At 42.7% G+C, this 13,785-nt stretch overlaps 1 protein-coding gene across 2 annotated transcripts in view; it reads left to right on the top strand.

The window, feature by feature from the left end:
* SKI (SKI proto-oncogene) overlaps nt 1-13,785 on the top strand; it is a 78,986-nt gene that overhangs the window by 58,942 nt on the left and 6,259 nt on the right. The window contains exons 2-6 of one of the 2 annotated variants that reach the window (XM_040427490.1): nt 6,811-6,930; nt 7,991-8,094; nt 8,262-8,527; nt 9,392-9,693; nt 10,644-10,874. In XM_040427490.1, the coding sequence (XP_040283424.1) occupies nt 6,811-6,930; nt 7,991-8,094; nt 8,262-8,527; nt 9,392-9,693; nt 10,644-10,874 (1,023 nt within the window). Of the gene's footprint in view, nt 1-6,810; nt 6,931-7,990; nt 8,095-8,261; nt 8,534-9,391; nt 9,694-10,643; nt 10,875-13,785 lie in introns of both variants that reach the window. The other variant, XM_040427482.1, reaches the window with a different exon arrangement.

The raw sequence follows: 13,785 nt of genomic DNA, 5'->3' as shown, positions 1-13,785 counted from the left end.
AAGCATATACAGAAGGGCTTAGAGTCCTCCTTGGCATTATCCATCCTTCTTTTCCGCTGCCCCTGGAAACAGACATTAAATATAATTGGTCTTGAAAAGAGAGGCTTAATACGGCAGGCTGACCTGCAAGGACTGAACAGTCTGTCTGGGATTTGATCACTACATTGACCTGGGCAAATCCTTTCATTGCAGAGAAATCTTCTTAACCATGGTGTCTCCCCTTGAACCTAGGAATGACATTCCTGCACATTAATTTCGTCAATAAAAGCAACGCAAATCGTGTAAAGGGCCGTGAGTACACGTGACCATACATAGGGCTTGGCCATGTCTAGTATAAGCTGATACACTTGTGTAGCAACAAATTGGGGCTTGATCGTTGCCGGCTTTGTTATTCTTTGAGGCCTACATGAGAATTTCTTCCTGGAAGCTATTTGGTTAAATCACCCAATCTGAAATACACTAGTTAAGTCCTTAGACCATCTAGGCGCCTGCAAGGCTGCCATTTAAATCTCCCACGAGTCTTGACATGCTGTATATTCTTAAGGAGCCTGAGCACATGCATCGAGCTTCTAAATGCTTTTCCTCTGCTCTGTTAAAACAAGTTCCATCCCTCTAAGCACAAGCGCAAAATCAGATCCTTCCATGCTGCACGGGATAATTGCATAGAGACTAGCAGGTAGGCTTTTTCTGTCTCCCCCTGGGTGCAGCATCTTGCACAGGGAACACGTGATGTACCTAAAGGCAGCCAAAGGAGCTTTCAAAGTCTAAGACTGTAATTGGTTGACTAGCTTTGTCCTCAAAGCTGCGTAGAGGTTTCCAAAGTCATGACAATTATTTAAAGTAATTAAGCTAGCTGAGATTTTCATGCGCTAAGTCGTCTTGATGCATCTGCTATGTGTGTTTTTCTCCCCCCCCCCCCCCCCCCAAAAAAAAATAATAATTACTCGAGTATCTCCATTTCCCCCCCCCCCCCCCCTTCCATGTCTTAATTATTGAACAAGTCTGTGGGCATTAGGACTGTGCTTCTACAAGACTTACAGCTTCAACATTCCCCCAAATATACCATATGTCAGGGGTAGGCAACCTCTGGCCCCCCCAGCTGTTGTAAAAACTACAACTCCCACCATGCATACTTGCTCTGCTCTTTTCAGGACTCAGAGCATGCTAGACATTGTAGTTTCGCAACAGCCAGAGTGCCGAAGGTTGCCGACCCCCCCCCCCCCCCCCCCCCACCCCACCCCTTCATATGGGCTATATGACCTACAAATACAGGAGCCGCCGACTTGCTTTGCACCGTGGAAAAGGTATTGATTGGCCCCAGCAGAGAAGATGAAGAGTTAATGTATAAATCTCGTCGTTTAATGTGTAATTTGTTAATGCTTTCGGGAAAGCACAGGATTGTAATGCAGGTTGAACTGGCTTCTGCTGATCCCAAATCAATACATTTTAATGTCCATTAGCTGTGCATCCAGGTTAAAAAAAAATAAAAAATCCTGAGCTCCTCAGCAGTGCATGTTTGGAGAGAGGATTATTTTTTCTTCTCCCCGACTGCAGGACAGAATGATTGTATTGAATTAAAACTGCAGCTCCCCGATGATGGTGCCAGGTCTCCTGGTAAGACATTGACTGCAGTAAATTGCAGCTGGGCCTGAACAGTGTTTATGGGATATCCATGATTTATATAGGATGCCTAAAAGTAGGAGTTTATTTTGGAACTGATTGTTTTTACCCGTATTATTTTTTGCATCCATTTCTAGACCATACTCTAATTAGAACCCGCTTAAAGCAATACACAATATAATGAGGATGTGGGACTCTCTTAGTAACAACTTGAATGCATTTGGCAACAGTCTACAAGAAAGGTCCGGTTTGGGGTATGTCCCTGCACAGTCTGACACTATCCAATCAGAGCTGTTAGGGACACCCCCACAACTGGTAATGCCCGTACAGACCTTTATTGCAGACTTCAGGCAGTCCCTTCAAGAAGCATTAATAGTGGAACAGCACAACAGAGTCTGCTCCAGAATTGCACATCGGGAGAGAGAACAGGTCCCCTTTAAGACGTTAAAAGCCATAAGCACTGGGTCTGGCGATCTTAAACATTTCTGTGCTTCCATATCTCTTTACATGTAGAAGTGTGAAAACACCTCCGCATAAGTCAACATAGAACACAAAGTTCCCACACAATTCTTGCCAAACAAAGCACCAAAGGAAAGTGCACTTCCCTTACACTATCTCCTTTACTGCCGTCTCTTGACCTGCTTCATATATTGGCAGAATGCCACCGTTTTTGGTCCACCGCTCTGACAATTGGCGTTATTTAAATAAAACAAAAAAATTCCTCCTTGGAGAACTAGTCACTTATTTGCCTGTAGGTGTCTGTTTTACAAATCGCTGCTTGGTGCTAGACACAAGGGGAAAGTATGCACAGGATGGTGTGACATTACTTATCTAAAATTCCAGCCTCGTTACGTGGGCTGATACGAGTGCAGATGCCAACAAATCCTACCAACTAATGAATTGTTGGTGGTCGCTTTGACTGACGAAGCTATGATTTAGTAATGGTGACTCAACTTGGACAACAAAGAACACACACATTTTCTCCCAGCTTATTCACAGTATGCTATTTCCTTTATTAGGAGAAAAAAAAAACTATTCTAGAGATTCACCTGATGATGAGCCAAAGGACAGGCAGTGAGTCAGTGTTTGAGTCACGTAAATGCAGTATTGTCACTGGTTCGTTGAAAAGTTTTTGATTAGCCCTTCAGAAATTGACTGGCTATTCAATATAAACCCAAAAACGTATAGATGTACAGATTTTTCTTTAGATGACTGGTTAGAGAAGAGACATAGACGAGCCTGACCACGTTCCAAGAACACTTCCCTGTCTATTCTTGCTTCTTCATTTTGGAGTCTCCAGATGATGCCTTGTGGTGGGAATGGACTTCTTCATAATATAACAGTAGCCTCTTTTAAATTGGGAAGGGGTTGGGTGTGTTGGCAACTCATGCATCTCTTCCTAACTTACAAGTGTAGTGTCATTCTATGGGTTTCCCTATTAATCTTATGCTTGATCTTTTTAGATATCTATATAGACTCTTAAGAAAAGGGAAGTATTTGTAAGTGTTGCCCGATATCTGCCCATAAATTCTCTCAGAACAACAATCGGTCATAAAATTGGCCATCATTGACCCAACTAGTTTAAAAGTCAACATGATATGGAGTTCATACCCTTGGTGATGATGCTGGATTCATCTTGTGGGTAAATTTCCTCATGTTAAAGTGTGCCGTGTTTTTCTTTTTCTTATAACACTGAACATGACTTGAATAATAATGCACGTCTTGTAGCTTTTATTGCTTGGTATTTTCCTAGAAGACACAAACCATTCCAGTCACTTTATTTTCAGTGAAAAATTTTATAGCCATGTGTCACACTCTACCTATATAACACTCTGATATTGGCTTGGCCTCAAATAGGGTGTGTGGCATTCTCCGTAATTCAAATCGCCAGAGAAGTTTTTGAGCCGTCTACTGTTCGGCGTGCAGTCCTGTAGCAGTAGGTGAAGAGGACTCTGCATATGTGGCCACGTTTCTCCATTCACCACTGTTGGACTGCCGAAAATAGCCAAGTCAGATCTCAGCTTATTCCAAAATGGAGAAAGCCTTGCATGCCATTCTTGAGATAGGAGCAGGTCCGCACCTATTGGACATTAATGGCATTTCTTATCTATGTGCCTTAGTTGGCAATACAATTTTTAGGTAGTCTTGGTTAAAGATTTGGCAATGCTTTGACCAGTTTGATAATGGAAAAATTCCAGAAGTTTCTCAAATATTTAGAGTCTAAATGGAAAAAATCTAATCCTTAAAACTTTTTTTCCTTGCCCCAAATGGAAATTTCACACAAGTGTACTGTAAGGTGCTAGATATATTAATTATACATGTATCGTATATCTGTACAGAAAGGTTCATATTGAAAAGAGAGGGAGGATCTCCATACCAGGGAAGCGTATTAAATAGGACAAATGTTCTTATTCATTGTCTCATCCACTTAAGACACTGGGTGTCTCTGATTACACATACTGGCTCTCCAAGTTTAGTGGCAATGTCTGTTTTGTCTAGGACAATGGTATCCAGACACTGCTTGCCTGGAAGCAGCTGCATGGTATGTTGTGTCTTCTTCTGAAAGGCGTATTCCTGGGTTTGCTTTATTTTTCTTCGCTGTTAGATGTAACATTCGATTACGTGTCCTTACTTAACATTAGACTTCCATTTAAATCAGTAACGTTCTATTTTATGTTAATTCAAGAGATTGTGAAGGACCTGAATTCTCATTTCAGGTTGCTTTGAAATTTCTCTTGCACCTTGGTCACCGCAGCTCTCAGTGCATGTACAGCAGTACCTAGGCGTACATACGGCCCATACGTTTATACAGGCTGGGCTTCTTGGTTGCGCACATCAAAAACTGAAATATTCTGTCTAGCACGTTGCCACCTAGAAGGGGTGAAAGAGACTTTTTGAGGTTTGCGTTTAAACAAATAAATAAGAACTATTAGACCGGCGCCTGGTGCTGTGGTTTTGCTGTTGGTGAGAACCTCTTAGTTTTTTTTGCTGCTCACAAGAGATTGTAGTGAAACAGGAAGACCTCACCCTAAGTCTGCCCGGGAAAAACTACTGCTACGTTCTGCATTTAGCATTTGCAGTAATGGTGTGACTTACCATAAATGATGTCTGTGTCAGATGGCAGACACTTTTTATTTTATATTTTGTATTTTTTTTTTTGGGGGGGGGGGGGGGGGGATAGGCCTAGGGTATGAATATTTGACCTTTTTGTGTGTCAAATTCTTTATTCAGTCAGAATTCCTAAAAGTGTCCTTGTCTACCAATTGTAGAAATGTCCACCTCAAGTGGTTCTCTTTGGGCCCTATTAGACTGCATGATTTTCGGGTCAACTATCGGGAAGGTTTATATGAGTGACCTGTATAATCGAGCAGCTGATGGAGCAAATGCTCTTTTGGTCGGCTGATGGGTGTCTTTCATCAGGATGAAAGATGCCTGATTTATTGGCAGTAGATCTCCCTTTGTAATTAGGGATGTGCTGCCAATAATCAATAGATAGTATAGTATGGGGGAGGGACGACTGCAGTAGTGATCGTCGCTCCCACATTCACTTTGCATCAGCCTGCTTAATCATGTCAGTGCAAACGAGCGCTCCCTGAACATCGGGCAGTGTAATGGGACCTTTTGTGTGAGACACTAGATGCTTTGTAAACTAACTTGAACTTTTTCCATTCAGCTTTCGTTTTGGTGTAAAAACTTGCATCTTGTTTAGACTTGCAACCTACACTCTGAGCATCGGCTTGCCGTAGCTTGTTTCTTTTCAAATTCAAGCACTTCCTTGGTATTTCCATAAATCCGGCTGCATGGTCTTCATTATGCTTGCCTTATCATGTGCGTTCTTAATAAAAGGTCCCACCTTCTTTTACATTCTTGCCTCTCATTATACCGGTGTCCCCAGTTTAACCGAATGTTAATTTCAGTTTTTAGAATGTAGGTTCATCCACGGTTCCAGAGGCCTAACTTTACACTTCTGGGCTTCGTTGCAAAATCTTCAACCGAGCTCATCCCCTTCCCTATGACTTTTTTAAATACTGATATCTTTGTACGTAACAGTAGGAAGCTCGGGCCTACTCTGACAACAGGCCCTAGCTTCAACTGTTTCCTCAAATCCCCCTAATGCTCCTGTCTGGAAGGGTTTCAATAAGTTACATACAGGGAATCTAAAATAGTATCAGGAGACTAGCCGTGTTACTTGTCCCATCCGTGTAGGCCTTCAACTTGGCAGGTTTTTTTCAAGTAGACTTTTGCCGCACCTGCTCGTAAGTCACCCATCCTTTTACGTTTGTTTGTGTGTGTGTTTGTGCGCGCGTTGAAGGGAACGTAGCTCTTGCCAAGAGGTCTCTTCTGTGCTTTAGGGTGATTTTTACAGTCCAAGCATCTAACCACTTGTGGAAAAGTCAAAGCAGGATTTGGCATCTTACCCAGAATCCAGTGCAGCTGTGGCAGAGTGAAGTCATCTTCATAACAACCATGACAAATAAACACAGTCTGCGCTGTTCACGCTGTTCCTGATTCACACCACATAAAATATTCCTTATATACGCAGGCAGAAAGCAGACATTTGTCATTTTCAGGGTGGATTCAGTGGGGGCACTCAGTCTGACCAGTTCCATTTCTGTCATTGCTAAAACCAGTAGCACTGTGAGGTCATTTTTGGCCCCTCGGAATGTTATTGGCCCTTTGAGAGGGGGGGGGGAAGTTATGTGAGATGAGGACCAGTTTAGGGCCAGGAATGGGTTTACCCTTTAAAGTCACAAATGCCACACGACATGACTCGTTCTCAGGAGACATGGCAAGTTATTTTCAGTTGTGCAGTGAGACTTCTTGAGGAACTTCAGACCAGCAGCAAGACTTCCCTAAATTTGTACTTCCTTGTCGCTTCAAATGGCAAGGCTACATGCCTTTTCTTGGCTTGAGTTATACATCTCAGTAAAGAAGTTTTACATGATCTTGCATAGTGATGCACGTACACCTCTATCATTTACATTACAGTAGTCCAATGCTCACATAAAGGTGTAATGATGAGGAGTTTTTCATTTGGCGCAACGTGGCATGATGTCACTATGTGCTGAGGATGCTAGGTAAACTGAGTTATCAACATAGACATGTCTCAAAATGAATAATGAATAACAAATTCAGCTCCTCTGTATATGGGACAAAGTTTCTAATCACAACTTTTTTTTTTTTTTATAGATTTCTTCTGAGTCTGTACTTAAAAAGTCAAAAACTGATGAATCGATCATCCACTCCCCAAGCTCAGCAGAGAAAGACAAGTCCTCAAGTTGGTTACGGAATTTATCGAACTCCAGCAAGGTAAGCGTATGTAATATTGTATTAGGGATGGGAAGAGGACTTGAAACATCAGTTGACCTGTTTTCATAATGTGTCTCCGCCTCACTGTGGGAAATGTCTTTCTTTCTTTCTCTGTTAAATTGTTTTGGCACAGATGAGGTAAGTGGATTCTTAGAGACTTTACAGACTGCAAGCCCCCGACCTAGATCCCATAAAACCAGCAAAATCTTCCTATTATTTATTGGCAGGCAAATCTAATCCGGTTCATCCTCTGCAATGAAAGTTGCTGAGCGATTAGGGGCGACATGACAAACTAAGGAAGGGTTTGAGGACCATTCAGCAGTAAACACCTGTGATGGCGTTAAAAGCACTGGCTTTAATTTGTCAGGTGTGCAGTGCAGGTGATAACAATATTTGGCCAAGTCGCAGATAATCCGTAATTTCATAGCAGCTTCTAGAGATTAAATTAGTATTAAACAGATTGTTAAAAAAAAATCATCTGTCCTCAGGATAGGTCAACAATATCAAAATGATGGAAGTCTGACTCCTGGCACCCCACCGATAAAGCTGTTTGCGAATGTAGTGGCGCTCCAGTGAGTGCTTCGGCCTCCATGCATAAAGCACAGCGCTATCTGTTGTATAGTGGCTGTGCTTGGTATTGCAGCTCAGACCCTTTGACTTGAGTGGAACTGAACTGCGCCTAGGCCAAAGGAAGACATCAACAAGGTTGACATTAGTTGGATGCCTACTGATCTGATACTGATGACCCCTCCTGAGGATATGCCATAAAAATATCGGATAACCCCTTTAAGAATTTTTAAGTTATCTTAAAACAGGGATAATTATTCAGTGTATTCAACTGTAAGGGGAGTACAATAAGAACAGACCGAATTATTTTGCCATTGCAAGTGTTGTCCAGTAGGGGGCCAGTTTGCAAATATCTAGTATGTCATTTAAGGGGCTACGAGAACACTTTCTCTTAGATTTTGGAAACGTTGTATTGTATGCATTTATTACTGTACGTGTGACAGCACTGTTATTTTTTTTAACCCTTGGATTATTATTTTTTGTCTCGACACAGAATTCAGCATATAGTAACCCTCGCCAGCGCCTTTCAGCTTTCCGGCCCTGGTCCCCTGCCATTTCAGCAAATGAGAAGGAGTTGCCTGCCCTAATCAGAGATGGGTAAGATCATAATATACTCGTGGAACCTTCCGATTTTTTTTCTTATAATTTTTGTACTGTACTAAGGTGCAAAAACTCATATCTGCATGATACACCCATGTGGCTTTGCTTTTGTTTACTATAGTTTCTAATATTTTTTATTTATTTTTTTCCCCCGTTTTTGACAGTTTTTATAGTTACAAGAGTTTTGAGCACCTGGTTGCTCCCAATGTTGCTTTGGCACCCCCTGCCCCACAGAAAGTCATCACAAGCCCATTGTGTGCCCCAACTGTGCCAAGAAGCATTCAGGCATCGAGTAGCCCTGCACAGTCCCGAAAACGAAGGCCGACTGCAGAAATGCCCCCAGCACCTGAGGTACCAGCCCCTCCCGTTCCAGCCCGGGAAGAAGAGAGAGAATCTGAAACGGAAATAGAAGTGGAAAGTAGAGAAGAATGTAAGTGTGAGTTGAATTTTTGATTTATTCATTTTCAAAGTATAAAAAAACGACTGCTATGCAAAGTACTGAACTCCCCCCGGAAATGACTAGGTTGCCCTTCCACCCAGTGTGATATATAAAGCAGTTTGCTGTGCAACCCTTTTCTAAGGAAAAAATAATAATGTTGCTTGTAAATGGTGTTTGCTCTGCAGAGCTCGGAGGGTGGGTGATGAAATTGAAATTACAGATCAAAGATTAAATGGATTATGTTTACGAGTCAGGTTCCAGTAGTTAATCTGTGCTGGGTATCACCTTGCCTGGTGGATGAAATCACTTGGGTCACACTCAGGTCATCACACTCCGTGTCATACTTTTCTGGTCTTACTTTGGTGTGCCATATACAGGAACTCTGGGCAGGAATTTTTATTGCTGACATTTTAGGAGGTAGTTTGTACATTACACAAAATTACAAATTGTCACACTTCTAATTGATTTCAGATGTTCTTTAATCTTTAGGTATCGTGTGAAAGGTTCAAATATGGCCTTCAACATACCTTGTAGCTCAACATCAATGTTGCACTGAGTTTTTTTGTTTTTTTCCTTAACAGAATAAACTATTCCTGGAAGTCTTTCTGCAACCAATGACAATGGTTGCATTCTGATTCGGCTGTGTTCTTTTGAATATAATGCACCTCTTAGATGCAGGATGGACTATCCAGTTCTGTTTGAGTAGCTTTTGTAATTTCCTTACACTGTTTATGAATTGCAGCCGTCTTGGTTTAAAAGATGTACTTGACCTATTTGCTTGTGTAGACTTTGAGTAAGCAAGAATCGATTGGCTATATCCGTTCTTATTATCTTGTTTTTTTCCTGTCTTTTTAGTTACCTCTTCGCTGTCTTCGCTCTCCTCTCCTTCCTTCACATCCTCAAGCTCCGCCAAGGAGTTAAGTTCTCCGGGCATGTTGGCCCCGACAGTAATCAACCCTTTATTTGAAGGGGCACATCATTGTGACTCTCACAGTAGCGGACTTGAGGCAGAATTGGAGCACCTAAGGCAAGCCCTGGACAGTGGTCTAGATTCCAAGGAAGCCAAAGAAAAGTTCCTCCACGAAGTTGTTAAAATGAGAGTGAAACAAGAAGAGAAACTGAATGCTGCATTGCAAGCTAAACGGAGTCTCCAACAGGTAATATTTCCATTTTATTTTTTAGATGTCGAAAAATACATTGTGCGCCGGATATTATGGCATTAGGTGATCAGGTACTTGGAAGGTGGGCATGGTGTGGAAAGTGGACGTAACTGCTAAAATTCTGGAACACCTGTTGTGTTAGATAAAGTGCCATTGTGTTATAACACTTTAATTCCTGGTAAACGTCTCCATGGTTGCAACCTACTCCCGAATAGGTTAACGTGTTACGATACAAAAAGGAAGGAAGGAAGGCACCATGGAGATGGTTTCCAAGGAAGGATGAGTTGGAGACAGAGGCACCTTTTGCGGAAACGGTAGAGTCAACGGTGAACCGACTACTACATCTTCCAAATGGAATTTTTTCTTATAAGAACAACCTACATTCTCCACCTGTGAGATGATGGCGCCCCAGACAGGAGACTGTAGTACTTCTTGCAGTCTGAAAGATGAATCGTGGCAGCTTCCTTCCTCCATGCTATGGAGTTCCTAATTTTGGTGGAGAGAAAGTCAGGAGTGCAGCGACGTTAACAATGGCTTGGCTGGGATGTCATATTATTGTAAAGGGAAAAGGATTTCCCATGACCTAGCTGCAGGGTGTTACTTAACAGAAATATGTTGTTGTGCATGTCCATATCAGAGAGCAAGAGGAAGCCTCATTTCTGGTCCTGTTTTAATATCTCCTCTATCCCAATGTTTTATTCCCGTGAATCCTTTCAGCAGCATGATGATGCTGAATTGCATGGTTTGCCTCCATTCTCATTTCAACATTTTGCTACGTTTGTTTTCCCCTCCCTGCCCCCTACATCACCTGAACACTTGGTATATACATAAGTATGTTGGGAATTAAGTGCTCTGCACTGAGTGCTTTAGTATTTGCCAACATTTCTAGTTGTCTTCATAGTCTATTAGCTATATTTTTAAGCAACAATCTCTTTTGTGATTACCAGGAGCTGGAGTTTCTTCGAGTGGCCAAAAAAGAGAAGTTGAGAGAAGCAACAGAGGCAAAACGCAACTTAAGAAAAGAAATAGAACGTCTCCGGGCTGAAAATGAGAAGAAAATGAAGGAGGCTAACGAATCGCGGTTACGTCTGAAGCGAGAGTTGGAACAAGCTAGGCAAGTCAGAGTGTGCGACAAGGGCTGCGACGCAGGCCGGATACGGGCGAAATACTCTGCTCAGGTAACTTTTTAAACATTTTTTTTCTGTTTTGTTTAAAGGGATTCTGTCACCTGGATTTTAGCTACCGAGATTTTCACATCTCTACATCAATCTCCACGATTTAGTTTAAAATATACTAGTCTTACCGCCATCTGTCTTGTCACTTAGGGTAAAAATTGCTTTTATTAATATGCAAATTACCTCTATAAGGAGCCCAAGGGGGATGTTCCTCTGTCCCATTATCTGGGAGCCCAGCACCGCCTCTCGCTCCTCTCCTCGCTTATTTTAATTTTTTTCCCCAGTGCGCTGTAATCTCGCGCATGCGCCCTGGTTACACTGGTCTGGGCCCTTGCGGTGTCCTGTCAGGTAAACGCTCGCCACTCCGCTCTTCCTTTCCGGATTGAGCGAAGTGCGCAGACAGCCGGCGCATGCGTAATTGCTTACGTGAAGCTGCTGCCAGGACACCGCCCGGGCCCGGACCAGTGTAACCAGGGTGCATGCGCGAGATTACAGCACACTGGAAAAAGAAAAAAAAAAAGAGGAGAGGAGTGAACAATTAAAAGGGGCTCTGAGATAATGGGCGCGGCTGGGCTCCAACGGACAGAGGAACATCCCCTTGGGCTTCTTTTAGAGGTAATTTGCATAGTTAAAAAGCAAGACAGGACAGATGGGGGTAAGACTAGTATATTTTAAGCTAAATTGTGGAGACTGATGTAGTGATGTGAAAATCTCGGTAGCTAAAATCCAGGTGACAGAATCCCTATGGCACAAAGGGCTCCAGGACAAAAAAAATAAGGCATTATCTTTATTGGGCGATTTCACAGTTCTGTTTTAGTAGTGAATATAAGCTTGTATGTGAGCACACTGACAAAAAAGAGAAAACTATTTATGCCTCTTTTGAAAATGTTCAGTCAATAACGGGAAGGGGAGTAGACTGATTCTACTGAAGTGAGACATGCCAAACCAGGAAATGATGCAAACTTCCTCCCCAGCTTCAAGCTGATAAGAGGCCTCCAGACTAAACATCACCAGAGTGAGAACTCTGCAATGGGTGTTACCTGCAACCTGCTTCCACCGTACAGAACACCGCAACTGTGTGTAGGAAAACCTGTTCCAGTGGAGGTCTGAGGCTGGGTTCAGACCTGAGCGTCTTTGATATGCGCGTTTAACGCGCGTTTTTGACGCGCGTTTTTGACGAGCGTTTTTTGCAATAGTAAACGCGCGTTTGACGCGCGTTTGTGTGATTGACTGCAATGTCCTATGGCCACAAACGCGCGTCAAAACGCCCCAAAGAAGCTCAAGTACTTGTTTGAGCGTAGGGCGTTTTACAGCGCGTTTTTCAGCGCTGTAAAACGCTCAAGTGAGAACCAGGGCCATAGGAAAGCATTGGTTTTCATGTGTTGAGCGTTTTACAGCGCTGAAAAACGCGCTGTAAAACGCTCAAGTGTGAACCCAGCCTTAGGAATTAAAGTTCTCCACTTTATGTGCTATATCAAAAGTGCTAGCTAATTGAACACCCCTTCCATTTGGATGATAGCAACCTAGCTTATCCTTGCACACGACTGTATGTATTTTGCAGTCCACAAAAAACGGATTTGCAGAAATTACGGATGACGTCCGCGTGCATTCGTTTTTTGTGGAACAGAACAGCTGGCCCCTAATAGAACAGTACTACCCTTGTCCGTAATGCGGACAATAATAGGACATGTTCTATTTTTTTGCGGTACGGACATACGAAACGGAATGCACACGGAGTAACTTCAGTTTTTTTTGCAGACCCGTTGAAATGAATGGTCCGCAAAAAAAACAAGAACGGCACGGAAAGAAAATACGTTTGTGTGCATGAGCCCTTAACCTTAGAACCGCAAGACTGCATGCACCCCATGCTTAAAGGATTTTAAGATTGATGACCTTCAATATCCGATTTCAGGATCCTGACACCCAACAAACCCTGCCGTTAGGCGGTTTCAGAATAGCGCCGGAATCGCACAGCTCCATCCATTGTGTAGCTGATGCAGAAGATGGTAATGGCTGCGCTTCTCCCATCCACTTCAGTGCGAGCAGCGCTGCAGTTACCAGCGCTATAATCTACACCAAGGATGCTCAACCTGTGGCCCTCCAGCTGTTGCAAAATTACAACTCCCAGCAGCTGTAGGCTGGGAGTTGTAGTTTAACAGCTGGAGGGCCACAGGTTGGGCATCTCTGCTCTACACGGTAGACGGAGTTAGGGAGTTTCGGCATGACAACCGGCACTGGAGCTACATAGTTCGTCAGTGAGTGTTGAATCCCTACCAATCCGATAATGACGGTATATCCCAAGGATGGGCCATGACTACAAAGCCTCATGCACACGACCGTATCTGTTTAGCAGTCCGTGGACCCTGGCCGTGTGCATGCCATTTTTTTTTCTTTTATATTCCTTTAGAAATGTCCTATTCTTGTCTATAAAATAAACAAGATTCGGGCATGGTTTTTGTCCACATCTGATCAGCAAAGAATGCGGGTTGGATGTGGATCGAACTTACAGGTTGTGTTCATGAGGCCGAATCCTGGAAAAAATAAAAACTTTCAAGAGGCCATGGCTGCAGGGAAGTAGAAAATAAATAAAAAATCTATTCTAGTGCTGTCTAGCTTTGTAAGATAATTAGCAGCATGCTTCTTCACAGCCAGCAGTCAGGGGCATGCAACTTCCTCTGTCAAGGTCGGCATCCTTCTATAGCAGATACAGAAAGAGGTCAGAGATAAACACACTGTATTTGTTACAGCATCACATCCTTGACTTTACTTCCTTTGAAATAAAGGTCACCCGTGAATTGCTTGCTGTCGAGCTCAGAGCAGTTTTATGGAAATACATTTTTACAGTGGCATTAAATATTACATTTTTATTAATTAGCAAAAAAGTGTTTTACTTTTTCACTTATTATCTCTAATT

The sequence above is a fragment of the Bufo bufo genome, chromosome 1 (genome assembly GCF_905171765.1).
Source record: "Bufo bufo chromosome 1, aBufBuf1.1, whole genome shotgun sequence".
NCBI classification, from domain to species: Eukaryota; Metazoa; Chordata; class Amphibia; order Anura; family Bufonidae; genus Bufo; species Bufo bufo.
This window is presented reverse-complemented; position numbering and strand designations above follow the sequence as displayed.